General features: G+C 37.8%; 2 protein-coding genes across 14 annotated transcripts in view; one reads left to right on the top strand and one right to left on the bottom strand.

Annotated features, from left to right (window-relative positions):
- The window catches only part of ERAP1 (endoplasmic reticulum aminopeptidase 1), a 46,515-nt gene extending 33,528 nt beyond the window's left edge, over positions 1-12,987 (top strand). For all 4 annotated transcript variants that reach the window (XM_042944109.1, XM_042944102.1, XM_042944128.1 and 1 more), the window contains exons 12-19: positions 1,225-1,304; positions 1,900-2,083; positions 3,739-3,895; positions 4,538-4,722; positions 5,670-5,831; positions 6,315-6,455; positions 7,029-7,110; positions 11,353-12,987. In XM_042944109.1, the coding sequence (XP_042800043.1) occupies positions 1,225-1,304; positions 1,900-2,083; positions 3,739-3,895; positions 4,538-4,722; positions 5,670-5,831; positions 6,315-6,455; positions 7,029-7,110; positions 11,353-11,508 (1,147 nt within the window). In that variant the 3' untranslated portion in view covers positions 11,509-12,987. The remainder of the gene's footprint in view (positions 1-1,224; positions 1,305-1,899; positions 2,084-3,738; positions 3,896-4,537; positions 4,723-5,669; positions 5,832-6,314; positions 6,456-7,028; positions 7,111-11,352) is intronic.
- Positions 12,988-14,210: 1,223 nt separating this feature from the next.
- The window catches only part of CAST (calpastatin), a 107,951-nt gene continuing 94,204 nt past the window's right edge, over positions 14,211-27,957 (bottom strand). For 7 of the 10 annotated variants that reach the window (XM_042944185.1, XM_042944218.1, XM_042944193.1 and 4 more), the window contains 8 exons: positions 26,424-26,519; positions 24,619-24,726; positions 23,225-23,317; positions 21,699-21,743; positions 21,165-21,260; positions 19,898-19,969; positions 15,782-15,847; positions 14,211-14,846 (listed from right to left, as the gene is read on the bottom strand). In XM_042944185.1, the coding sequence (XP_042800119.1) occupies positions 15,797-15,847; positions 19,898-19,969; positions 21,165-21,260; positions 21,699-21,743; positions 23,225-23,317; positions 24,619-24,726; positions 26,424-26,519 (561 nt within the window). In that variant the 3' untranslated portion in view covers positions 14,211-14,846; positions 15,782-15,796. Of the gene's footprint in view, positions 14,847-15,781; positions 15,848-19,897; positions 19,970-21,164; positions 21,261-21,698; positions 21,746-23,224; positions 23,318-24,618; positions 24,727-26,423; positions 26,520-27,957 lie in introns of all 10 variants that reach the window. The other 3 variants (XM_042944157.1, XM_042944175.1, XM_042944166.1) reach the window with 2 other exon arrangements.

Below are 27,957 nucleotides of genomic sequence, written 5' to 3'. Positions count from 1 at the left end.
TTTCCCCACTCTTTGGTAGATTCTCTAGAATTAGTCACTGGATTTTCTTCACTTATAATCTAGTTGTCCTTTAGATTTCTATTTGTCATTTCCAAGGGCAGGCAAGTCTGCCTGTGGAGCCTTTGGTAATATCCTTCCCTCACTGTGTTAGGTTGGGGTTCCTTTTATTATCTTGTCTCTGTCTCTGCCTTCTTTGTGTGGTCCCTCTGTCATTTGTTGTGCAGAAGCTATTCAGGCAGCCCTCCGTTCTTTTTCAGGAGGAGTTGTTCTATATGTAGGCATAGTTTTTTTTTTTTTAATATGAAATTTATTGTCAAATTGGTTTCCATACAACATCAGTGCTCATCCCAACAGGTGCCCTCCATACGTAGGTATAGATTTGGTGTATTCACAGGAGGAAGTGAGTTTGGTATCTTCCTATGCTGCCCCCCTGGATCCAGAGGAGCTTGTATTTTTTCTTAGCTGAAGGTAGTTGTACCCTGAAATAGTTCAGTGTGATATTTTCATAAAAACAAGAATGTTGACTTGTGTAAGCACACTATAATTATCAAACTTATGAAATGAAATTGATATAATCCTTTTATCTGTAAAGTTGATTTCAGTTTTCCAGTTGTCATAATACTATATAGCAAAAGAAAAAAAATTCTCATTCAGGATTTAATATAGGATCACATTGTATTGTCACCCATGTTCAGTTTTGTGTTTTTTTTTTCTTTGCTTCCTTAAACAGTTCCTCAACTTTTTTCTTTCTTGACCTTGGCATTTTTGAAGAGTACAGGCCACTTTTCTTAATAGAATGTCCTCCATTTTTTATTTTCTGTTGTTTTCATGATGAGATTCAGGTTGTGCATCATTGGCAGGAATTTTACAGAAGTGATGTTGTATTCTTAACAGATTATTTAGGGGCCACATGATGGCAATTTATTCCATTAATAGTGGTCAGAGTTTTTAAGGTAGGACCTCTGAGTTCCAGTCAGCCAACCACTGCAAAGGATGCCAGGGCTCCCTGGAGCTCAAATTCCTAGCTCTACTGAGAAGTCCAAGAAGAATGAACATTGCCCGAGCTGGCATCCCTTGCAAGGCAGGAAAACAGGCTGGTGTTGTTTTGACCTCTTGGCTGTAATAGTTTTGGTACCATCTTTTAAACTAGCCAGTGTCTGGCATATGATAGATGATTTAATAGCTGTTGAAGTAAGTCAACAAATAATGCATCCTTTCTTGAAGGTACCTGTGGCATGTTCCATTGACATTCATTACGAGCAAATCAGACTCAGTCCAAAGATTTTTGCTGAAGACAAAAACAGGTAACTTCTTGTAGAAATAACCAGGATAAGTTAAGAAACTGGAAATGTGTAAGACTTAGGTACTCAGTTTGTTGTACTATTTATCTTGGTTAAAACCGAAAGACCAGGTCAACCTTTATTCAGTATATTCAATATATTCAAAACCTTTATTGAAAGCAAATCTTTGGCTTTCAATTTTAGTGAAGATAGAAGGTTCAAAATATTCTCTTGTGTCAAAAAGCCAGTAATCTTGCCAGACCAAGATTAAAGCAGTTGAATTATGTAATGCTAAGTAGGAGGGCTTACTAGTGAAAATTCCCTATTATTTTGTTAACATTGCTGGATTATTTTGTATGTATGACCTGAAATGTGGCTGTATTCTTCCCCTAGATCTGTAAATCTGAAAAAAATGGTGTCTCAAGCTAGTATTGGCTTTTACCTATTGGAATGGGCTTTTATGGTTTCTAAAATAAATGTGTTCAATATGAAACTCATTTCAGTATTAAAATTGTTCAATATTAAACTTCCCTTTAGTTTTTTTGTCCAGTCTCTGATCAGAAGAGCTTTCATCAGTGAAGAGAGAAAATGGAACTATGATTTATTTTATTTGCTCTAGATGTGCTCATTCTCCCAGAAGAGGTAGAATGGATCAAATTTAATGTTGGAATGAATGGCTATTACATTGTGCATTATGAGGATGATGGATGGGATTCTTTGAGTGGTCTTTTAAGAGGAGCACATACAACAATCAGCAGCAATGATCGGGCCAGTCTTATTAACAATGCATTTCAGCTTGTCAGGTAATACAAACTCCTCAGGGTCTTGGTTTATTTCTGAAAGCAGCTGTTAGCATTTGAATGCTTGATTTCTGAAGATGAAAATGATTACTTGCTAATTAGAAGTTGAAAGGTGTCTTCCCCTAAGTTCTTCTTACAGTCCAAGGTTGCTTTTAGTCTCATGGTTAGCCATGTGTCTGTGTTTGCAGAGTAAGGTAAAGGAAGTGACCTGTATTTTAATCTTTTTTTTTTTAATGTTTTTATTTTATTTTTGAGAGACCATGAGAGAGGCAGAATGTAAGCAGGGGAAGGGGAAGGGCACAGAGAGGGAGACACCGAATCCAAAGCAGACTCCAGGCTCCGAGGTGTCAGCACAGAGCCCGACACGGGGCTTGAACTCATGAACTGCGAGATCGTGACCTGAGCTGAAGTCAGACACTTAGCTGACAGAGCCACCCAGGTGCCCCTGATGTTTTTCATTAACAACTCAGACTGATGCAAAAGGGTGTAGAAAATCAGGAGATCAACATTCTGGAGAAGCCCTTTGTCCTGCAGCTTTTCTGGCCCTGCTATAATACGGGAGGTTTCTGCCCTGCTGGGTCCTTCACATTCTGGAAACCTTCTTAGAAGACCAAGTGGCTCAGTACCAAGTTTTTGCATTGTGACTCTTTTATTAAAAAATTTCTCCCCCCAACCCTCAAACTGGTAACCTGAACTTCACAGCAGCTATATGGAACATGCTCATAAAATGTGGACTAACCAAATGATCTTTGAGTTGTTAAGGACAGTGTTCTCTCTAATTTTTTGCCTTATGACAATGGCTTTTAAGGAAATTAGCGAGGAGCCTCCTTAGGATTCCCTCTCTCCCTCTCCCTATCTCAAAATAAATACTTAAAAATAAATAAACTTAAAAAAAAAAAGGAAATGATTCCTAAACCTGAAACTCAAACTTCTCCAATATTTAGGCAGAACTGAAGTCCTAAGGGGAGTCACCCATGTGGGAAGGAATGATTCTATAGTTCTCATTTCCCATGTACCTTTACTCTAAATGTTGAGTTCTTCATTTCTGACTTCTCAAGGTGGCAAAAAGCAATGACGATAAGGACAGAAGTTGTTTATCTAGCTGTTTCTGCGTTACTGAGACCATTTCCCTCTATAACATTATTGCTTAATTCTTAGAGGGTTTTGTGTTTACTTACCTAATCATATACCCTGCCACTGAGACTTTTAACCCCTGGCCTCCATAATGAAGGGTTTACATCTATATTCAGTTTCTTTTTGAAATGGAGATAAGAATGTGTTCAATCCAGACACTCAGACTTTTGACTGAGTGGCAATCTCTGCAACCAAGATTACTGATTTTGATGAAAACTGCCATCTTACTCTGGAAGTTGAACACACAATCCACTGTTCCACAGAGGGAGAGATGCTGACCTGTCTCCATTTTTTCTTAACCACAAGTTAGCCCTGGCCCTGTTATTCGAGAAACTTCCTCCACAATGGTAAATAAGCTAGTGTTATATGTGAAAGAAAAGATACTTATATAAAGGTCACTATTATTAAGGGGGCATTAATATCTGACTAATGTTTGGCTGGGAGATGAAAATATCTTTTGAAACAAAAAATTGATTTCCTGCATTTTTTTTTTTAAACTGCTAACCATGGTGTCTCTTGACCAGCAATGGAAAGCTATCAATTGAAAAAGCCTTGGATTTAACCCTATACTTGAAGCATGAAACTGAAATTATGCCCGTGTTCCAAGGTTTGAATGAGCTGATACCTATGTATAAACTGATGGAGAAAAGAGATATGAAGGAAGTGGAAAATCAGTTCAAGGTAGAAGCCTTAAATAAATTGAATAGTTACATAACTGATTTGCTTTTGTGTGGGTGTAGGAAAGCATCCTTACCATTGTTCATGTATGTATGTCCTCACATATATTAAGGAAAAGTAAATCAAAATTAACTCAGTGTTTAGACTAGCAAAAATTTGGGTCTTACTGGCACAGACGGTAAGAATCTGTACTCAATTTTTATGGATTTGTTACTCCTTTATTTTTGCAAATACTTATTTCATTTTACTACTGCATTTTGATGGTTACTATTAAGATATGCTGAGTCCGGTACTTGAGGAAGAGGCACAAAAGCATTATTTTTGGCTAAATGTCATGAAGTCCTTTTGTATAATTTGCTCTCAAAATTTAGTGCTATCAACTCTCTTAGTTTGTTTCAAAAATGGCAGTTCATCCTGATTTTTAAATAGATGAAGGTATACTTATAAATGTTATGGAAATAGTAAAATCATTTTTTCTTGTTTTTGACCCTTTTATAATTAAATATAAACAGAATTACATGATTTTAAAAGTAAGAATTGGATTAAGCTTTAAAAATTAATCCCCATATCCCGAGGGTGTGTTGGTTTGTATAAAACATGAGATGGCCTGGGACCATTGTGGTGACACATGTGGCTTTCTCGCAGGCCTTTCTCATCAGGCTGCTGAGGGACCTCATTGATAATCAGACGTGGACAGATGAGGGCTCAGTCTCACAGCGAATGCTGCGGAGCCAGCTCCTCCTCCTTGCCTGCATGTGCAAGTATCAGCCCTGTGTACAGAGGGCAGAAGCCTATTTCACAGAGTGGAAGGAAGCTGGTGGAAATTTGAGGTCTGTGTTTACAGAACAACCCATTTGTTCATATGAAGGGTATCTTTTCTGTTTTTCATCATTGGTGCTAAATGTTGGGAGGAAAAAACAACAAGTATAGATAAGTCTCCTCTGCTGTACTTTTTGAGAAAATAAATTATTTTTTAAGATTTATCTATGTATCTCTCAACTTTCTCTTTTAAGAAATACTAGGAATTTATATATATAAAGATAAATACATATATCAAATATTTGCAGATAAATATAAATATATATGTATCAAATATTTGCAGAGTTAAAATAGGATTAGAATAATTCCAATTTAATAGAGGCAAGGGTCAGAACGAAAACAGCTATCCTAGATAGGAACAGAGGCAGTGCCTGCCATAGAGGTAGCTCCTTTGGGCCTCCAAAGTCCCTGATGGGGTGTGTATAAACACTTGCTGACACTGTCTAAGCAAAGTAGGATCTTCCTGTATTTGGAATTGATTCTTGCTGTACTTAAGGACTGTTATATTTGGGGCTTAAATCTCTCCAGGAAATACTAAGCAAACAAAAAGTATACATGCTTCCATTTAAAGAAATGCTTCCAAGCAGTGCTCCGTTGGATTCCTGACCTTTGTTCATGGATTACTTCTTGAGTCTAGTTTGCATTTCTTTCTTTTGGTTTAAAAAGTGACCACCCGTCGAGTTACCAGCATCATTAACGTATGTTAGATATGTTGGTATTTATCAAAGTGGAATTTCACATGATGTTTTTGAGAACGGGACTTAAAACTGAATTTTAGATGCTTTCTTGTACTTCTTTCTTAAAATCTAACTGAAGGAAAGAGGTTATTTTTGTTGACATTTCCAGGCACATTTCTCTGATCACCAGGCCAGTTTATCAGCTTGTAATTGGTCACCATTATACATTCAAACACACTTCCTACATCTCAGACTCTCACTACGTATGTTCTTTTCCGCAGCCTGCCCAGTGATGTAACCTTGGCGGTGTTCGCTGTGGGGGTCCAGAACCCTGAAGGATGGGATTTTCTTTATAGTAAATATCAGTCATCTTTGTCCAGTACCGAGAAAAACGAAATTGAATTTGCCCTCAGTATTAGCCAAAATGAGGGAAAGCTTCAGTGGTGAGTAATTCATTCGTGTTTACATGGCCATGAGGAATTAAATGACATCAGATGCTTCTGACGTTGTTTTTGTTCTCTTGGCCAGGAATTGCCTATTCTGCTGGTAACAGTTAAGTGGGCACACATCTAATGAGTATGGTAGTTAATTAGTGAGAAGCAGGTATTAGGAAAAATATTTAAAGGAATATATATTTGTATGTTTTTAAAAGAACATGTTTAGAAGTACATACCTTTAGATATACCTTTCTTATTTATTTTCTCTTATGAACAAATGTGATTATATGAGAATGGGTGTTGTGAACACTATATAAGTGTGAATTTTTATTATGTACATCTAGCAGGTTTATTAGCACTCTAGTTACCTATTTGGTCTTTATTATTGACGGATTGGCTTTTTTTCTTTCACGCATTATTTTATTGAAATGACTTACAACTTTTCCAAGGACTATTCGTTGTTACCATTTCTTCTCTTATTCATTTTAGGCTACTAGATGAAAGTTTTAAGGGAGATAAAATAAAAATTCAAGAGTTTCCACATATCCTTAGAGCTGTTGGCAGGAACCCGGTGGGATATCCATTGGCCTGGCAGTTTCTGAGGGAAAATTGGGATAAACTTATACAAAAGTAAGTAGTGCCAAAAATTGTGCCGTGACTAGAAAAGTCCATTAACCTGGCTGTGTTTTAGCTTTGTTTGTAAAACATCAGTGGTGGTCTAAAGGGATTTTGTTTGTTTGTTTGTGTTTTTTTTTTTTTTATTGCAGATAGCACATAGAGATACTTTAAAAATATTCTTAGAAAATATAAAACTCAGAATTTAGTGCTAACTAATGAATCTGGGTAGTCCAGTTTTCCATTCCAATCCCTTTCTGCATCTGCTGACCAATTAGCCTTCCTCGGCACAGTTCAACCCATGTCTTGCTTTAACACTTCTGCTTGTTTGCACCTGCACTTGCCTAGCTCTCATAGCACTTACTAAGCCTCTAGCACTTTCTTTAGGGTACTGCATCTTTTATTCAGCTGTTGGTGTATTTATATTTTACAGTGGTATGTTAACACATTGGAGGATGCAGATCATGTCATAGATTTTTTTCCTGCCTAACCAGTTTTTAGTTAATTCTTGTAAAATCTATATGGCACTTAAAAACATGTTAAGTGAATAAATACTTTATGATACATCTTGACAACTTCAATTTGCAGGTTTGAACTTGGCTCATCTTCTTTAACAAATATGGTAATAGGAACAACAAATCAGTTCTCCACAAGAGCACGGCTTGAGGAGGTAAACAAAACTTTTAAATTTAAGTGACAATTAGCTAATAAATACGGGGTAGACAAAAGGGTATTAGGAGTTAGGAATGGATTTTGTCACTTAGTAGATGTTCTTTTCGGATGCTGTGGTGTTTTGGACACCAACCAAAATCAGTTACAATAAATTACTGAAAACTATGCCTCTTTGTCAACATGTTAAGAAGTCTTAGCTCTGCCATTAAAATTTTTAGGGCTTAAAAATTACTGGAAGCATTTAATCTCTGTTTATTCAGATGTTAAAAGTGATCATGAGAAATATAAATGCCCTATGTGATCATCTAGCTGTTAGGAAATCTGGTATCTCGGTTCTCCACTATCTAGATTCATGATTTTCTTGTTACTTATTTATATGCCATGTACTTGCAGGAAGAATTTTAGGCAACTTGTAATGTCCATATATAACAGAAATGTTAAATACCAGAAAGCTGCATGATTGACAGAAAGAGGTAACTGTATGAGGGATTTATGCTGAGGATAATTTATTGCAACTGTAAATGTATCACCACTTCCTAGCAGTCAAGACAAAAAATGAGAAAACCATAGGAGTTATTCCTATTGTCTGGTAAGAGAGAACCTGAAATGTAAAAGTTTTCCACCAAAGCAAACTTTTCTTCTGGCCTTAAACTTTGAGGAAGTGGATGTCTAGGTCATTGTTGTGTGGTGTTCCTTCTCTAATAATGTTTTCTAAAGGTGTAGAACAAATTTTACATGGCTTTAAAAATAGGTTGCCTTTAGATAAAATCTGAGAGCCTAATATTATTTTTTTTTAGGAATACTTCCATTGTATAGTCTGGTTACACCATGATACAGCTTGATACAGGGAGAATGCTTTGAAAATCAAAAGAACTGTTGCATCCCTGATTTTCTCTAGTTTTCAGTAGTTTCATGCAGGCTTGTAAAATTGCACACAATTCAGGATTGAACTCTAGTGAGGTCTACGGCAGAGCTATTCTATGTGATGACTGAAGACCAGTCAGGGGCTGTTAGTAGCAAGACAGCTGTCCATAGACCAGATCTATAGCAACAAAACATTTCATTCATTCACTTGCTTTTTCAAGTCTTTTCTCATTATTTCTTTAAAGACATTACATTTTTATTATAAGGCAAACATGGTTTTAGTTTCTGGGGCTATGATGATGGACAGAGTAGACAAAGTCTTGGCCCTCATAGAGCTTAAATTCTACTGGGGAATCAGTTACGGACAGATCAACCTATGTCAGGTGGTTACATGCTCTTAAGATGAATAAGGCAAGGTAAGGAGAGAGTGGGTATGGGATGGAGCTTTGTTCTATGGAATGATTAGGAGACCTTTGAGCAGAAACCGAAGGAAATGCAATTGTCGTGTGCAAAAGAAACATCAGGTGCAAAGGCCCTGAGGTAGAGCATGGAAATGACATCTTGGATGTCATCAGAAGGGAGAGTGTCTTACTGACAGGTAAAATGTGGGAGTCAGTTTGAGCCCTTCTCGGTCCTGACATCCAACTCCTCCCTGAGTCTTGTTGGCTCGGCTTTCAGCATATATATTGTATCTGTGCACTTGTCTGCTTTTACTCCACCCCCAAGACTTTCTCATCTCTGGCCTGGCCTATGGCTATAGCCTCCTGAGTGTCTTCCCAATTTGCTAATACCAAGTCATTTTCCACATTTAATACTGAAAATCAACCCATGACTGACTCCTCCATGAACTCTTACCTATTCAGCTTGGAATAAATCCCAAGACTTTCCTTTGCATGTGCACAAGACCATGATGACTGGGCTCTTGCCCACCTCTCCAGCCCATTTTCACATGCTTTTCTGTGTCACCCTCATACAACACTTGAGTCACTCAGCCACTTCGTGCTCCAGGGCTACCAGGTGTTTATTTTGTCTCTAAGCCTCTAAACTTCTTTTTCAATGTTTATTTAATTTTGAGAGAAAGCAAGAGAGCAGGGGAGGGGCAGAGAGAGGGAGACAGAGAATCTGAAGCCCAACATGGGGCTTGAACTCATGAACCATGAGATCATGACCTGAGCTGAAGTTGGACACTTAACTGAGCCACCCAGGTGCCCCAAGCCTCTAAACTTCTTACCTCTGCCTGGCTTGCTCTTTCCCTAGCTTGGATAAAGGAGCCAGTGGAAAGGCTCATTTTATCCTGTAGAGGTCTCAGATCACATGTCACCTTCCCAGACTACTCTGTCTAAAGCAGGCCACCCCCTTCCCCAGTTACTGTCATAGCCTCAGTGTGTTTTGTCCACGGTGGTATATTTAAAGTAATCATAGTTTACCGCTTGTTGTTTTCCCAGCCAGAGTGTAAGCTCCCAGAGGACAGGCTGCTTGCATGGTTCATTGCCTCCTCCTCAGTGTCTAGCACAGTAATTCAGCCAGAGGGATGAATAAGTGCCAAACAGTCATGAAACAAGGGATGAGGTTGAGTCCCTGATACAAGCTGGGTTTTAAGGTCTGCACTTTACTCACATTATATAACTACATCCTCACCCGTGCTTTGCAAGGCAAAGAGCATCCTCTTGCTACCAAAGTGAAAACTGAGTCCCAGACAAGTTAAGTTGTTTACTAAGGATCAAACAAGTTAGTAGGATAAAACTGTGTCTTTCTGTCTCTATATCACACCACTTAATTGCACAGAACATGTTCTCAAGGAGGCAGGTTTGAATCAAATGCTCAGTTGAGAGGATGCATTTCTCAAGGTAGATGAAGATAGGAGAGAATTTTGGGTCAAAAGAGTTGAAGGGCAAGGGTTAGCAGCTGGCTTCGTTCACAGGTCTTAGAGTTTTTTGTTTTGTTTTTCTTAGTGGTACTATCATGGAGGGCTCCTTCAGGATTATTTTAAATAATTTGAAAACAGTTAAATAACTTATATTAAATAATTAGTAAAATTAATGATGTGATAGGACTGTTGTAAAGTGCCTGGAGTCATTCTTTTAACTGAGTATGAATCTTGAGTTCTGAAAGGATGTAACAGTAGGCTGAGCTCCAACTGAATGCAGGCCCATGAGGCATGCTAAGTGTTGTCTAGGTTGCTACAGCAGAGGGCAGGCCTTCAGCTCGTTGAAAAGTTGTATTGAGGTACCAATTTTAAAACAAACCTGAATCATTTAATATTGGAATTTGATCTTTCAAAAGCCTATTCTTATTCCCAAATTTATAATATGATATTACAGCACAGATTTTTTTTAAATGTTTATTTTTGAGAGAGACATCTCAATCAGAGAGAGCGTGAGCAGAGGAGGGGCAGAGAAAGGGGGGCAGAGGATCTGAAGCAGGCTCTGCACTGACAGCAGCAAGTCCCATATGGGACTCAAACCCAGGAACCATAAAATCATGACCTGAGAGGAAGTTGGATACTCAACCAACTGCCACCCAGACGCCCCTACAACATGGATTTTTAAGAAAATAACTGTCTGGAATCCATGCTTAATAAATACTGCATCTTGACCTAGACTTACCTCCTGTCTACAGAGTCAAAAACTTACGGATTAATGCTGTGAAAACATAAAGGAAAACATAAAGGTGAAACAGAGTACTGCAATAGTCAATGCTGTTGCAAAGCCACACTGTTCCTCATGTGAGCTTAAAGGAGTCGATACCCAGCCATGAAACAGGGAAGGTATTTTTGAGGAGACAGCGGTGTCTTATCTGTTTAAAACCATGGACAACTTTGTGTGGATTTTATCTTGGAGGAACAATACATGAATTGTGGATTAGTGTAAAAAATTTGGCAGTTTGGGAGATTTCCACCATAACCTTCTTGTTTCTGTAATGACCTACAAGGCCAGGCCCAAGGAGAAAGACTGCACTTGTGGGGTTCAAATTGTTTTCCTTGGCAAAGAAGATACTCTGCACATTTAACTTTTTAGATATGTTAAAAAACCCAAAAAACAAAAACTAAGCTTGCATTGGTGTGTATATAACAATATATATTAAATAAACACACTCAAACCTTAATTATAAAACGGTATACAGTGAAGTCTTTTAGAATCTGGCAACTGGGAATAAATAAAACTGCAGAGAAAAATGCAGAATTTGACATCATGACGCATGAGCTCATTTCGTAGAGCTTAAATTTCTGTGTACACAATTCTACCCAGACACGGGGCACTGCCTTCTATGTATAATTTGGGCAAATGCTGCAATTTTGGCTTGTTTTAACTAGCCTGAAAGTTTATTTGTGTAATACAATAAAACAGATTTTTAAAATTTGATTTTTCCTTACAAGGTAAAAGGATTCTTCAGTTCCTTGAAAGAAAACAGTTCTCAGCTCCGTTGTGTCCAGCAAACAATTGAAACCATTGAGGAAAACATACGTTGGATGGATAAGAATTTTGATAAAATCAGAGTGTGGCTCCAAAGCGAGAAGCTTGCACTGCTCTAACAGTTTGTTCCTTGGTGGTTCCTGTGGTAACATTATGCTAAAATTTTGTCAGATGTGATTATTTTCAAACCAGAGATGGCTCTTTTGGCTTCTGCTGAAGATATTTTTCCATTTCCTTCTTACTCATTTGACTATTCCTGTGACAAGACGGGCTACTAAATTGTTCATCGATGGGTTACTGCTACAATGTATTTTATTGACAGGTGTCACCCTGCAATCTAAACCCAAGCGGTGGGTTCCTTACTGTAGAGGAGTAGCTTATTTCTCCCGTTTTATGTCCTATACTTAAGCCTTGTGCTTTCCAAACCCTGCTCCCCATGTGTGTGTCATCCATAAGCTGTTTTGTCACTCTCCTTTAAAGACCTGTGCATAGTGAGGACTGCTGAACAGTGAACCCCTGGATCAGTGACTAAGCATGTTCCACCTTTCCCTTCCCTGCCACATGTCCAGGGGCTGACATGTAGGCACATGTCATCAGGCTTGTTTGCTGACTTCTGTCAGTCTCCCAGGAGGGCAGATGGGAGCTGGGGTAGGGGAGAATAGATGGGGGTATTGTATTGCCCTGGTGCCCTTGCAGGTTGCCTCGGGTGGCCTCCACCAAAGCTTGGCTCCTGAGAAGTGGCCCTCTTTTTACCCAGCCTTCTCCACCTCTGCCTTCTAGTAACCATTCCTCCTCTCATCCCTCCAGGATGAGGGGAGGGTGAAGTGGGAGTCTGGCTTTTCATAGTCCTAGCAGTACTAGTGGGCTCCTTACATCCATCCCCATACCTTTGTTTAAAAAAACCTTTTTAGAGAACTCTTCTCAATCCTAATTTGAGTGTGTGGTCTATTTCCTCAAGGACCCTGAGTGATACAGTGTCCCTCTGAAAAAAGCAGAGTACATTCAGGTCTAGAGGAGAAAGCTTTCATTTGAAGTTGAACCTGGGAGCTGTTGATACTTAGGTAGGTGATGCTTCCTCTCTCTGCTCCATATTTGGCCTAGTTTATAATTCCCCAAAACCTTGTTACTGGCACTGCCACTAAGTCATGGCAGAGTCTCCAATAAATAATGTGAAACTGAAATTATTTATATTAGCTTAAGTGTGGCAGTGAGTTGTCTTTGAAGGCCTTTATGAGTTTAACGTACTATAAAATTTAAAAGAATATATGAAAAATGTCAATGTGTTCTAATATATTGTGGAATAGAGTGACATGAATGTGTTTACAATTCTCTTTTTATATGTATTGCACAGTCTAATGGTTTGAGAAATAAAACCAGGAATCACTGGTAATTTCCACCCCCAGGTATTAACCTTCTAAAAGACATACAAAGCCAAGATTTTAATGTAAAATACTTTTAATTGTTTTGTATTTTGACTTAATGAAACATGGAAATAGTGGTTTTCATTTTGGTCACCTGAGGAACCTATGTTAATTTGCTTCTGGAGAAGTCCATTTTCTAAATAACAATATTGCTACAACAATGTGCAAATACCTTTTTGGGAATAAAAATTCTATTTACTTCTAAGCAGACATTTGCAATCATTTCCTCCTAATTAGGTAAAAGAAGACTCAGACTCTGTAGCTTAGTCTCATCATTAATTACCAGTAAACGCCCAAGTCTTGAAGACATTGCTAATGAACAAAAAGGCATATTCAGGGTACCTTTAATGTTTACTTTTACAAGCGTTTCTTAAATCTCTGGATTTAAAAATATTTCTGTATATGCAGGGAAATTAGTAATACTGCAGCCATTTCCCTGCAAACACATCTGTCAATGTCAAAGATTTCATTTGGAAAAAAAAGGAAAACTTTATACTACCTAATTAAAAGACTTAGAAATACAGTTGAAATCCCACAGGAGCAGTATTCATTATTTTCTTGTCAGTGCTTTGAAAAGGTCTGTTTACTCTCCCTAGCACTGGCTTATATTTCCCAGATTTAGAGTAATAGAATAATGCCCGCATCTCTCATGGGATAGATACGCAGCATTTAAAGGGGGCTAAGCATGATATCCTATATGTATGTGCATGACTTTTCATGAGAATTTTGGAAGAGTTAGCAATATCATTTTATGCCCCATTATAGGTACTGTTGTTGTTTTTCCTCCCCCCAGTTTCTGGACAGTATTGGTGATATTTCTCATTTTTAGAGAAGTCGGCTAAGTTCTAATAAGAACTTAAAACATATGCTAAGGAAGGCTGTGCTTTCTGAAATGAAGAATTCCAAATCAGTTTTATGACATGTACCTGATATCTTTTCCTGCATCCAGTACCAAGAAATAAAGATGAAATTATTTATCGAAATCCCCTCAAGGATATCAGTGCTATGTTCATAAACAATTCATTCCAAAAGATCTGAGAAACCAAAGTTGTATGACATCAGAACCTAGTTCTTGAATTGCTGTGGGAGAAAAGCAGGTTTTTAAATTTCAGATAGCTTTTTTTTTTTTTTTTTTTTAAGAAGTTTTTATCTTTGGTAAACCTACCTTCCTTAAAGCCAGATGGTACACAGTGCACAGACTAAAGTGGCAGTGGTCTAAGCAGATAATTGCTGCTCTGCTTATATGTAGCAAAATGGAAAGCATAGCTTAACACAGTAACCCAAGTGAGTTCAAGGCATATGAATATTCTAAGGATCATATTTTCTTATTTTTGGAGCTTGCTATGTGGTGACATATAGTCTGCATTTTGCTTTTCTGACTTGATTCTAGTCTTAGTATGTTTTGTGCTGGCTCTAAGGTGAAGTCCTAACCTCTGGCAAAAAAAGAGTACTGGGTGCAGCATGTCCTGGTCTGTCCAGGTTATTAATTTATTAGCAGCCCAAGAGGAGATATGTGCCCACTGTACAATATTTTATGTTTGACTTATAAACATTAACCCAAAGAAACATCAAATACAGTTCTAAAGCCCAAGAGGAGATGGGTAATGAGAAATCAGAACATTAAACACGTTCAAAGCATTGTTTTCCAAATGCTAACAATAAAAGAAGTGCAAATGGCAAATACTAATGAGATTTACAGGCACTGTGTGTAGAATGTGCAAAAGTCTGAAAAGGTTTTTCCTTTTATATGTTGTTTTAAGAAACTATCAAATATATCTCTTAGAAATATAGAGTTCCCGTCTCTCCCAACTGAAGGCAATTTTTAAAAATTCAAAGTTTATCAATACTCAGTACAGTTACACAGATGAACCAGACAAATTCGTTTTCTTTCTGGGAAAAGAATAACCAATGTTTAGGATGTCAACAGTCAACAAATAACACTGTCTAGAAACCACCCAGAAAAATTTTCTGTTGTTCAAAGCCTTTTGTCCTTCAAAAGTCACCATTCACCAGCTGAAGATTATATAGGCAGATACCTTGAAAAATTCAAAGAAAAGAAATCCAGTGAACAATACATAATTTTCTTGTTATAGGCATAGTAAATGTAACATTTACTAATAATGCTATGTAACAGATAGCAACAAGGAATCTCCTATGAGTAAACATGAGAATGATTTTAGAAAATTCTAGAATTTAGAAAATAGAAAACTTTAACTTGGGGAAAAATCTTTGGAACAGTTCTAATGAGTATACCTCCCTTGTTATCCAAAACAAAAGTAGACCGTGGTGAGAGAGAGTAACCCAATCTAACCTACATTTTTATTTTCTTTAGGATTTGGTCAGCCAGTGGTCATAAGCTTTAATGGCTTAGATTAACACCTATTCTTATATATAGGAAACATATAAGAAATATAAGGGCTCTCAAGGTACATCTCCTGATTGCCTTATCCAAACAAGTTCTTCAGTCACCATCAGAAGAAAGTACTTGACTTTCGCAAAACTAAGATGAACAAAAGTGGTCAATCATTTCCTTTGCTTTTGTTTCAAAAAAACCCTGTAGTTTCCTCTAGACATAAGAGGTACTTGTGTTCCCCTCACCATGTGTTGGTATTTTGGTAATATCAGTATCATAAGGACATTTCACTGTATGATGTAACAGGCTAACTGGGTAACCTGCAGTCACAAGCATCTGGGTTTCAAAGAGTCCACTAGACTTAGGTGGTCATTTTTAAGAGCCTAGTCTGATATATTAAAGAGCTCTTAATTATAAGATTACTGTTTTTAAACATTCCAGGAGCATATTATTCCATTTGTTGCTTTTCGGTGAATTAACCTATTGACAATGCTATGTGCATTTTATGCCAATAGTATGAAAAGAACACGAATAAGAAGTGGGTTTAGTTTCCCTTGCCTATAAACAGGTCTGTAACAAGGTACAGTTGTCTTCATTTACAACAAACCCTGAACTTACCAAATAGTGTGAACTTTAACTTGTATTTTTTTCATCAGCTTTTAGCTTAGAAGTTTCATCCTTTGCCTAAAAGGGAAAGCAGAACCATTACTGAACCCCTCCTTTCCTGGATTAAGTATCAAAAAGCAGATCAATCATAAGATTCTTATGAGTAGATGGGCTTTTCAAAATTAAAGGGTCAAAAGATGACGAAGTGGAGGAAAATTAAATGGGCCTTTCTAAGGATTTTTCATTTAGCCCAAACTATGAACTGTTGACCTTCAAGTTTGTAAACTAAAAATAACCTTAGGTGATTTTAAATTTTTTACTCTCCTTTTTTTTTTTTTTTTTTTTTAAGGCTAGGGTTAATTGAAGAACACAGGTATTATTGGATGGTATTCATTCATTTTACAGTGATTGATTCTCTCTTAATTGGGGGCACTACTAAATATGGAGTTATTAAAAACTTCGTTTTGACCATGTACTTTGTATAACTGAAATTAAATATGTGTTTGCTTATTTAACCTATTTGAGATGTAAGTTCATGAGCAGTTAATCATCAATCTGGTTTCCTATATCTTTTATGGATTTCACTTTTTTTTGAGGTTATAAATTGACATATAAGCTGAATTTACACTTTAACATTATTCTAAATTTTACCATATATTTGCCTTTCCAGTGAGATTTGTACTTTCATAAGTTTTCCTGTTACTAATTAGCAACCTTTATTTTCAGCTTGAAGAAGTTGCTTTCACATTTCTTGTAAGGCTGGTTTAGTGCTGATGAACTCCTTTAGCTTTTCCTCATCTGGAAAACTTGCTCTCCTTTTATTCTGAATGACAGCTTTGTTAGGTAGAGCATTCTTCATTGAAGTTTTTTTTATTTCAGCACTTTGAACAGGTCCTGCTACTCCCTCAGGCCTGCAAAGTTTCTGCTGAAAATCTGCTGATAGAGACCACTGGTTTTCTTTTGCTGTGTTGAAGATTCTCTCCTTGTCTTTAACTTGGGATTTTTAAATTACACTGTTACTTGGTGTAGGTGTCTTTAGATTCATCTTTTTGGGGGATCTTATGGGCTTCCTGGATCTGAATTTCTGTTTCCTTTCCCAGGTTAGGGAAGGTTTCAGCCATCATTTCAAGTAAGTCTGCTGCCCCTTTCTTTACCTTTTCTTCACCTGGGACCCCTATACTGTTAATGTTTGCCCATATGATGTTGTCCTATAAGTCCTTCAACCTATCTTCACTTTTTTTTCCATTCTTTTTTCTTTTTACTGTTATGATTGGATGAGTTCCACTGCTATGTCTTTATGTTCACTAATCCTTTCTTATGCTTCACCGACTGTTCAATTTTTCAGTTCACATATTGTATTCTTTGGCTCTGTGACTTCTCTTTGGTACTTTGTCATTACTCTCATCTTTAAGTTTTCACTGTGTTCATCCACTCCTCTCCCAAATTTTGTGACCATCTTTGTAATAACTATTATGTCGACTGCTTCATCAGGTAAATCATTTAGCTCCATTCTGTTAAGGGTGTTTTTTTGTTTTTCCTGAGGTTTGATCTTTTATTTGGAACCTATTCATCTATGCTTCGTTTTCCTTACCTCTGTATTGGTTTCTATGCCTTAAATAGACACCTCTCCTAGTCTTGCACGAATGTCCCCATGTAGGAGATAAACCCTTTTGTTCAACCCTGCTGTAGCTCTTGGCTGTCTCTCAAACCTCTGTGATAGGCTGCTTGGACAATTTTATTTTTAGTGGCTCCTAGTATTTGAGGGTGTGCCAAGATCTGTCAAGGTCACAAAAGGGAGTATCTCTGTCAGCACCTAGAATGAAGCTGATTAGAAGCCAATTCCTTACATAGAACTCTTTAAACAATGCACACATATACAGGCTGGTGAAACCACAAACTAAGTCCTGCTGACTGCCAGAGCCCAGTCATCTAGAGGGGTCCCTTGGGTGACAGTCACAAAAACCGGGTTTTCAGATGAGTGTATTAAACTGCTTTCCAGGAGATGCTGATGACCTGAAGTGAGGAAGAGGGAGACGGGAAAGATGGTGTCCACCAGCCTCTGTCCTAGAAAGTATTTAAGCAGGCCCCTAGGTGAGTGTTAAATAAGATGCCTGATCCTCAGAGGCCAATGCATAACATAAGCCATTACACCTTTCACAGAAATTCTGGGTGCTTTTCAATTGGTTGGACTCTGGAGCAGGTGTGTCTGTGGTCTCAAGCCCTTTAAGAATAGTTCTCAGATCACTAAAGCCTTGTGGGTTTTGTGGACACAAGCCCTATTGGTTTTCAAAGCCAGATATTTGTGGGATTCTCTCTGATGCAGGTCTTAAAAGGTAGGATGCCAAATATGGGGTTTAAACTCTTTGCTCCTCAGGAAGAAGCTGTGGGTTTTGAGTTCCCTTTTGATTATGGGTCATGGTGCCTACAGTTGGGTTTACAGTGAGATTGTGTTCCTGTCCCCTCATTGCTTCCATTTGGGCTGCTCTCATCTGCTAGGTAAGTAAGAGTCACCCAGCTAGTTTTGGGTTTTTGTTTTGTTTTTTTCTCTCCACAGGGCATTGTTCCATATGCAGCTATAGATTTGGTGTGTCTGTGGAAGAAGGTGAGCTCAGTATCTTCCAAGGTCACCATCTTGATTCTTTGAGTTTTGCTATGCCTAGAGTATTATTTTTAAAGCCGTATCTTCAGTTTCTCATTACAGTCTGGGGATCACAGTAATAATCTTTAAATCATATGTTCTTGGAATGGGAAAAGTTCTAGAAATTGTCTAATCCAACTTGCATTCCTTCTGAGCACAATATGAATAATTTTGATAATAAGATCTCAATCATTTTGTCTCCATTAATGCCCAGCTCTAAGAAGTGGGACCCTGTAACTTTTTTAAGATTTTATTTTTAAGTAATCATTGCATCCAAGGTGGAGCTCAAACTCACAAACCCAAGATCAAGAGTCACATGCTTCACTGACTGAGGCAGCCAGGTACCTCTGGACACTGTAACTTCTCTTCATTAGTCTTACTACATAATTTTTCAAGTTGCTCTAGAAAGCAGAACTAACAGTTCTCCCTCCAGCTGGCATCTAATGAAAATTCTGGATATAAAAACCCTAAGGTCTTCTCCAATTTTGTATACTGCTTCTGTGTTCTAAAATTTATACAAACCACATTCCCTGGTGTTAACCTCCCCTCCCCCACCATGAATTTGCTATGACTTTTATAGTGAATCATATATCATAATAAGTTGTTGACTTTTTTTCTTCATGGTATATAAAGTAATTGTTTAGTTTATAACTGGCCGTTTAGATTTGGTGAAATACAGTATAGGAATCTGTCTTGCCAATGTGTTATCCACAAGTAGAAAATGTGCAGTAGGCAATTTCAAGTAGTGGTATGAGTCTTTGGAGAGGAGAAGGTGTAAAAAAAATTCACCCTTCCCAATATTTGCTATAGATGTTTGAAGGTTGGTGAAGGGATGGAAGGAGTGGGACTATAGGCAGAAGGGCTTCTAAGTTTGAGAATTGCTTTTAAAATGGCAAAAGAACTGGAATGTGTTTACAATACAAAGGAAAAGTAGACTAAAAGGTTGAAGATACTAGAGAGAGGTGATTATTGACCCCTCAGAAAGAAGGGCCAAATCAGGGCAAGCGGGGGAGAGGATCTGTCTTTGGGTAGGTGGGAAGGGACCTTAGGGATTTTCTGCAAGGTGGCCTCATTTTCCTCTCTAAAGTTGAAGGCAAGGCTATCTGCAGACAGTGGTGGGAAGTGGCTGAAAGAGGGTTTTGGGAGGGGAGGGATCCTACACTGATTATCGGCTAGCACAGATGGCTGGTATCACAAACTGTACAATTATGGTGGGGTCTTCCATACTTTGTGTGATAAAGGGGGGAAATGCAAGAAACTTGAATTGTGTTAAGAATGATCATTTAGATTTCTAAAGTCCCACATACTTTTATAAAGTAAGTTCCTATTTTAATATCAACTTCTTTACCAAGATATGCTACAGGATTGATAGTGCTTAAACTATTATTTTATTCTAAATAGATTCCAGTTAGAAACTAAATTGACTAAAAGGATAAATGCCACTCCATGTAATTTCTAAGCTAATATGTAGTATATTTAGTGCTTTTTACCTTTGCAGAATCCTTTGCTTTACCCCCATTCTTGGGTGCTTTGGAGCTGGGAGCAGTTGTCTTGACTTTGTCCTAAAGCAAAGGAAACACCATAAGGTTATTGTTATCATCAGTCCCTCTAACAGTTAACTCTGGGCTGCAATCAAATCAAGTGTAATTAAAAAATGGAAAACTTTGAATATACATAGAAGTGTTTAAGTTGGGAAGTAAAAACGCTTAAAAATACAGTGGAAAATGTGGGTCACAGTGATGTTCTGCCAATTTCCATGAGGAATTTTGGTCATCAAAACAGAGCTTGCTTCTATCAGGACTGGGTTTTATGTGCCAATAGAGCAAGAATGAGATACTGTTTTCAGTGTTATGGAAAACAACTTTAACAATGAAATCATCAGAGAAAGTCCCATTCACCAAAAGGCATTATTTATCCAGGAATGAGAAATAGGATGCTGAGGTGGTCTAGAAATTAAATCACCCAATATGGGGAGGACTGACAATTCAGTGATTGGGAGAGGTGTTTAATAAGAGCAAAACAACAGCAAACAGATCTGCAGTTATCAATTCTTCTGAAAATAACAAGGAAGGGCATTAATTCACTTTTCCTTCTATTTGACTTATATATGCCACACACATGTTGTACTACATATTTTTCTCATTCATCTTTAATCACATGTTTTGAGTACCTGCTGTATCCCAGGAATTTTGCTAATGCTGACCATGGCTGCTTTGTAAAGTGCACAGCTCACTGGTACAAATACACAGGCAAAGACCTTCTCCCCCAGGTGCAGGAGAGCATGGAGGAGAGGCCCCTGACCTTGGCCTGGGAAGGGAGAAGCAGTAAGAGCTGATGCTTGAACTGGGCCCAGAGGGAGGGAATCAGCCAGCTGGGCAGGGTAGAAAGGAGAGGGAATCCCAGAGGGCAACAGCCATGAGAAGGTACAGTGCAGGGAGGGACTGCTCTCATTTTAAATGAACATAGACAAACAAAAATAAATAAATAAATGAACACAGACAAAGCATTAGTGTCGAACTCATTAGTGTGGAAATCAAACATGGTGGCTATGGAGATTATAGAGCAACATAGAAAACATTTACGAAATAATATTGAGAATGTTTTACATATGCACTTGAATTACTACTGTATTAAACCGATACATATGGAAAAAGATGGTATCATTGCCATTGATGCTATGGCATCATTGAATTCATTATGTAGCCTACAACTCTATGTATTCACACAAAGAAAGGCCATATTAAAGTAGCATAGTACCTTCTCTGCTGTCTTCTCTGAGGTTTCTGGGGGTGTAGGACAGCTGTCAAAATCACCCGAGAGGGCATCGATGGGGTCTTTGTCAGCTGCAGATTTCTGAGATATTAACAGAAATAACCATCAGTGAAGGAGCACAAGGCAAAAATACCATAAGGAACATTTTTCCACATCACTAAAAATATTACAAGAAAAAGGAAACCTTGCTGGCATTCTTTTCCTAAGAAACTAATGTACAATAAAGGAGATATTAAAACATGAAAATCCTTACAGATTTACTTTCTCCTCTTTTATACATGTTTGCTTAGTATTCTGAGCCTCAATTTTTCTATCTGAAACATGGAACTGTCTGAATACGCTCTTGTAAGGGCTAACCAAGAGAAATCACACACACCCGTTCATACATGTATGTCTTCACATCATTCCAAACACAGGGTAGCCATACAATAAATTTCAGATTTCTAAAATGTAAACTAAAGTTCAGCTAGAATGAAAAAAAAACCTTTCCTTATGGGAATATGCTGCTATGATATTTACCTTTGAGTCCTTGGGTTGCTGTGTAGGTGGCTTTACGGGTTTGCCCTTAAAAATAAGGCAGGTTATTGGTTAAACATAGATCTTAGTAAAAGTTTACTTAGGTGTAGCCAGTAACTGTAAAATCTATTGTCTAACGATCTGAGATACAATGGAGTATTGTTTTGCAGTAACTGATAAACCTCAAGAAAGAATCTAGTTGTGGAAGAGAAGGGAAGGAAACAATTATTAAGGAACTTTCTGCCATCATATGTTAAATTGCTACTTAGAATATTATTAAAAATAACCTGTGTTTTTCTTTCTTATTTATAAAAGATTAAACTTTGGAATGATTTGAGGGGCTGGAATGGCATATAGAGATTTTTTTTTTTTTCCAGGATTACAAGTACAGCTCAGCAGGGACTTTACCCATCTACAAAGGCAAGGGTTTTAAACAATACCTTTCCCACAGAATACAAGCAGGGTAAGGCAGTATTAGCAAGGCAGGGAGGCTTCTAGCACGATGCAGAATTGCTATCTTCGGGAATACTGAATGCAAGCAAGGAGAATGGATTTCTGTAATAAGAGACACTGAAGGTAACACTCTTCAAACCAGGGCATCCTCAAACCCACCAAATGAATCAGTATAGAAAGAGAAGGATGTAACCTGGGCTTCCTTGTTTCTCTTTGAACAGGCCTGGAAAGGTTCTTCGTCATATAACTGACTTGCAATGAGGAGCCAAAAGGGAAGGATACAGGCCCAGCTGACCTAAGAAAATCTGGCTTTATGTTAGAAACAGAAGGCCAACGGCTTTTTTTTTTTTTTTTTTGATTTTTTTTTTTTTTTAAATATCTATTTATTATTTTGAGAGAGAGACTGAGTGTAAGCAGGGGAGGGGCAGAGAGAGAGGGAGACACAGAATCCGAAGCAGGCTCCAGGCTCTGAGCTGTCAGCACAGAGCCCGATACGGGGCTGGAACCCATGGACCAAGAGATCATGACCTGAGCCACCCAGGCACCCCTAAAACTTGATAGAGCATATCTAGATATAGAAATAGGACTTGTGGTGAGGAATATAGTGTTGCCTGTCCTTACTCTGAATAGTGCTGGTGGAAGTGTAGAGGAAGACCCCAAGTCATGGAAGGGCCTTATTTATCTGCCCTATTAAATCAGTTCAGTACCAGCTGAAGTCAGACGCTCAACCGACTGAGCCACCCAGGCACCCCACAACTATCATTTTTATAGCCTTTTCTTGCAAAGAGAATTCATCTGTGTACTGCCCTGGAATCACTGTTCAGCACTGGTGAGTGACTGAACATTATTCATCTCTACGCCACAGCACCCAGCACAGTGAACATCATATGGTATTGGTTCAGATGAATATTCAACAGAATTCTAGACAACCTGTTCATCAGAAACACATTAAAAGCACTCAGTCATGTTATAATTTTATGCTATTGTTAAAGTGCACCTCCTATTCATTTCAACTGATATCTGAATTTAAGAAGCTTTGTGATATATATCCAACCTAGACATTTGCCTTCATTTACCTCATCATCATTATCCAGGAGGTGTCTATATTCAGGGGGGATGGTGTCATCTCTTTCTCCCAGCTTGTCTCTATGTTCAGCTTTGGCTTTTTCCTGCAAACATGGAATAGATAACAATATTTTCTCCTTCAATTACACAACACTTGTAGCACTCAGTGTTTATTGTACTTTACTGAGGCAAAACAGAATTTTTATTTTCCAAGTAACAACAAAACGGATGACTTCAACAGACTTCAACAATAGTTGATGGAAAACAAAGTAAACTCAGGTGCTTCTCTAGGTCAATCCACACCTAGATTGTGTGAGTTTCTACCTTGTATTTTAAAATAAATGATGAAATATTTATCCTTAGAAACGATGAAAAGAGATAAAGCCCAATGGTATAAACTATCTTTTGTCTTTATGTGAATTTCACTTTTTAAATAAAAAGATCAAGTCTTCGGATCTTGATATTTAGAGGTAAAATACTTACAACTTGGACGTGCATGAGCAAACCTTGAGGGGCCAGCACAAGCAGCAAATGGCATAGCAGGGAGTACCTTTAACCCTCCCCGCATCCTCACCTGACTGGGGCATGTCTGGAACTGGTTCAGTGACATTCACTCCCCACCCCCCACCACCCCCCAGCCACCAGTAGGAGAGAACAGGCTTTATTTTTCTGCCATCATTATCATTTCATTTTTCAAATACAGGTGAAGTTCACATCAATATTCCTGTAACACTGGTGGAATTAAGACTTCAGGATCCTTTGAAATGCCCTGGGACATTCTGGAACATGGATTTGGGTGGCTAGTTACTTCCAGGTTTCAAGGTGAAGGGGTCATTTAGTACCATATATTGTTAGGCAGGAATAAGCATTTACTCTTGTTCTAGAAGGTGGGTGGGGCTAACAGTGTGTGCCTTGCTGACATGCCTCTCCACAGTGCTTACTCCTGGCTTAGTGCTTCATTTGGGGGTTTGCATGCAGTGTTAATGGTGGCTCAGGAGGCTGATAGGGAAAACTCTGGCAATTAGGGGACCTCTGCCCTTATATGGACCAAATAGGTCATCCTAAAAATGCCATACACCTGATATATGCTTATTACCAGATAAAACTAAGAAAAGTTAATGTGGGAAGAGAATGAAATTAAAGTAGAGCGGCACTTCTCCATCATAACTAAGTGTGGTCTCGCTAATAGGACATGTGCCTGAACCTGTGCACTCGCATAGTCCTCACTGAGGAAATAAATACAACAGACTATAGAGAAGGAAAAAATGAGACTTAAGTCATTCAACTGTTCACTGAAATGCCAGATGTTTTTTTTTTGGTTTGTTTTTCCTTTTATATGCAGTGTAGGATATTCTATGCTTTAAACTTTAAATTTCACTTATTAGTATATACATATTTTTTTTACCTTGACCTTATCCTCTATTGGTTTGTTCTCATCTGGATCAGGCTGCCTTTGTCCTAGACTGTCAGAAAGTTGATCCAAGGCATCGTCCAGTTCCTTGTTGTCGCCCTGCTAAAAAGTCAATCTGAATTAGTCGCTGGCTAGCAAAATCAGGTCACCTACTGGAATGTGGGCCTGCCACGGCCAATAAGACCTCCATCAACTCATGAGACCTTAACCAAGGAGATGGGTAGAGTCGTGGAAGGTGGCCCTTGGGTAGAGCTCCTTCTCCCTAATCTCTCCTTCTCCACACTTCCAGATGACTTCCAGTCATCCCAGATGACTTTCTTTTCTAAAAAAAAAAAAAAAAAAAAAATAGGCTCCTCCAAAAAATAGGGGGTTCCTGGTCTGATTTGTTGGAAAATGTGCCTTATGATGTGTTCAGTGTATGCAACACAACTGGTGACAGTCTAATGTCCCTAGGGGAAAAAAAAATACATGAATTATGGTAGCTTTTTTTCATTATTCACCTGTATTCATTTAAGTAAAGATAAAGATGTACACCTAGTTTGAGTGATATCTTTAGGTAAAACATGAACTGAAATTAGACTTTCCAATGGGAAAAGTGATGGGAAAGGTGTTCTAAAACATACTTGTGAAAGGCATACAGGTTTTGGATTGCAGATGTTGACCAATCGCCTCACCCAAGGCAGAACCCCTCACCTCACAATTAGGAGCTGAAGCGTAACTGGCAGCCTGAATTAATAATGATTCTTCCTTTCTGTGCACAGGCACATTCATCATTGTGAACACACATACACACACACACACACACACACACACACACACACACACACACACAGCATTTTACTGGTTTTAAGTGTTTCGTTGGAGCTCAGGATTATAGCTCTTAATGGAGGAGCTACCCACAGCTGAGTCTGGGCTTTGTCATTTGGGCCTCTGGATATTTTCAGATGATCCTGAGACTGACCCAACGGGATGAAAATTCATTCAGAATCTATGACTACAGCACTAAGTAAGCTTTGATGCTACATCAAAAGGAAAGTAAGCATAGCTGACTTCACTAAAGCTACTTCCTCTCCATCTAGCAAATGAGGCACTTGTTCTCAACCAAAGGAGATGGGGATCTGGTTTAGGGCGATCTCTTTGATGTGCTGCGGTCTCCTCGCCTCGATAGTGTATAATTTCGTACTGCACAGAAAATTAATCAAGGAAGTCTGGGAAAGCTTTGGTCCCACAGCCTCGCCTCAGGACATGTAAATAATTAAAACAATATTGATGCTGAGGTTTTTGTACTGCTAACATGAAAACGACAATGTTTTACTGGTGTGAATGAATGGGAGGAAAACTGCTCTTCCATGACATGCTTGAATTTTGGGGAGAAGCGGCTCGAACACTGAGCAATTCCATAGAATAAACTTGAGGTTAAATAATAGGTAGTATTTATAGCATGTGTCAGGAAAAATCTAAAGGGAGGAGAAAATAATCAGGAAAGCTAAAGGATTTTTTTAAATCTAATAATTCAAATAAATGTGCAATGCACACTACTGCTCTTTCAATTCTAATAAAGTAGCAATAATATTAAGTTCCAGGAGAGTGTGTGAAATATTTCATAAACAGTCTTTAATTTAATTATTTCAGATTATACTGTCATCTCTCCAAATGGCCAGTCTTACACCTCTTCTAAAACAGAAAGTGCTTTATCTTCTCAACAGTTTTGTTTATTTTCATTTACTCTAAGGCAAGGGTCCTATTTTCTTCCTTATTTTGTTGTTGCTGCTGCAAAAATATATTTCTATGTTGCTTACCACATGAGGGGGCGGGCCAGCAGAGTATGTGGTTGGAGCTGGGGTTTGGGAAACCACTTCAGAGATGGCAGCAGAAAGGTTAGCTTCTTCAAATTTCTTTAAAAAGAAAAAGAAAAAAAATTATTACATACAGTATATTACACAAAACTATGCCCGCAATGCCATCGCTTAAATACAGTTTTTAATACTTTATTACTGTTTATTCTCTTCATCCAAATGGATGCAAAGTAACACATAATCTTTTGGGGGAAAGAGACAGAATCTCAAGCAGGCTCCACATCCAGCACAGAGCCCAGGATGAGATCATGACCTAAGCCAGAAATCAAGAGTTGGAAGCTTAACTCACTGAGCCACCCAGGTGCTCCTCAAAGTAACAAGTAACCTTAATTTGTATTTTATTTCCTCCTCCATAGTTGCAGTTTACACAATCTCCTGATTTCTATTCCTATTTATTATTCCAAATGTTCAAAAATCTCATAACGACTTAAGAGTTTCATGGTTTATTTACATGTTCCTTGGTGTACATTTAGGTTGTTTGCAATTTCTCAGCTTTCTTCTTTGTTAATTACTCTGTAGGAGTTCTACCAGTGCTTCTTTTTCTGGTGCTGCCTACATTCCACCAGACTGCCCCCTCCACAGTTGCTAGAAAGTCATAAAGCTAAAAGCAATGAATTAAGCATGCTTGTTTTCCATGGCCTTCCTTGCCTCAATTAGATATTTGTTACATATTTTTAATTTTGATATGAGATGGATAATGATGTACAAGTGTTGCTTTATACTTGTTATATAGTGTGAGGTTTGTTTTATTATTTTTTCTTAATGTTAAATAGCATATTATTCCAGAATCTTTGTGAGATTATGATTCATTCTCCTTTTAAAAATATACTAAATCTTTTATGTTCATTTCTTGATTTTTCCCATTGATCTACAGTTTTGTTTTCTGATTCAGAATTGAATTGATAATTATCATATAAATCAATCCCTGCATTTAGTTGGGTTAATCTTTCCTAGAAATATTGAAAAATGGTTTTCAGTATTTTTTCATGTTTTTATGTCTTTGCTTTTCAAACATATTTTAGAATAATTTTACTGGGCTATACAAAGTACCTTATTGCTATTTTAATTTAAAAAATAACTTATAAGATGACTAGAAAGAATTGTCATGACTTTTCAGACACTGAGTCAGACTGTCTTAGATATTTTAATTTTTTCATATTCTAACTTTTCTGTTCATTTCTTGTATTGCTCTTTACATGTCTGACATCTCATTTTAATTGTATTTTCTAATCTGTTACTGATGTACACAGCATACACAATGTTAATTACATATGTGCTCTCTACAACTAGGAATATCTGCAAATACACAAATGTTCCTTTTTAATACTTGTCATTTCTTTTTCATGTGTTGTTAATGATTGTTCATACAACATTAAGCAGAAAAGATAACAGAATTTTTTATACTGTGTTTTTAAAGGAAATGCTTCTAGCTTAACTCCAAATATTTGATTCTTGAAATTAAATAGATACTCTTTAA

Source organism: Panthera leo, chromosome A1 (assembly GCF_018350215.1).
Source record: "Panthera leo isolate Ple1 chromosome A1, P.leo_Ple1_pat1.1, whole genome shotgun sequence".
Classification (NCBI taxonomy): Eukaryota; Metazoa; Chordata; class Mammalia; order Carnivora; family Felidae; genus Panthera; species Panthera leo.
Note: the sequence above shows the minus strand (reverse complement) of the source record. Positions and strands in the feature narration are given on the sequence as shown.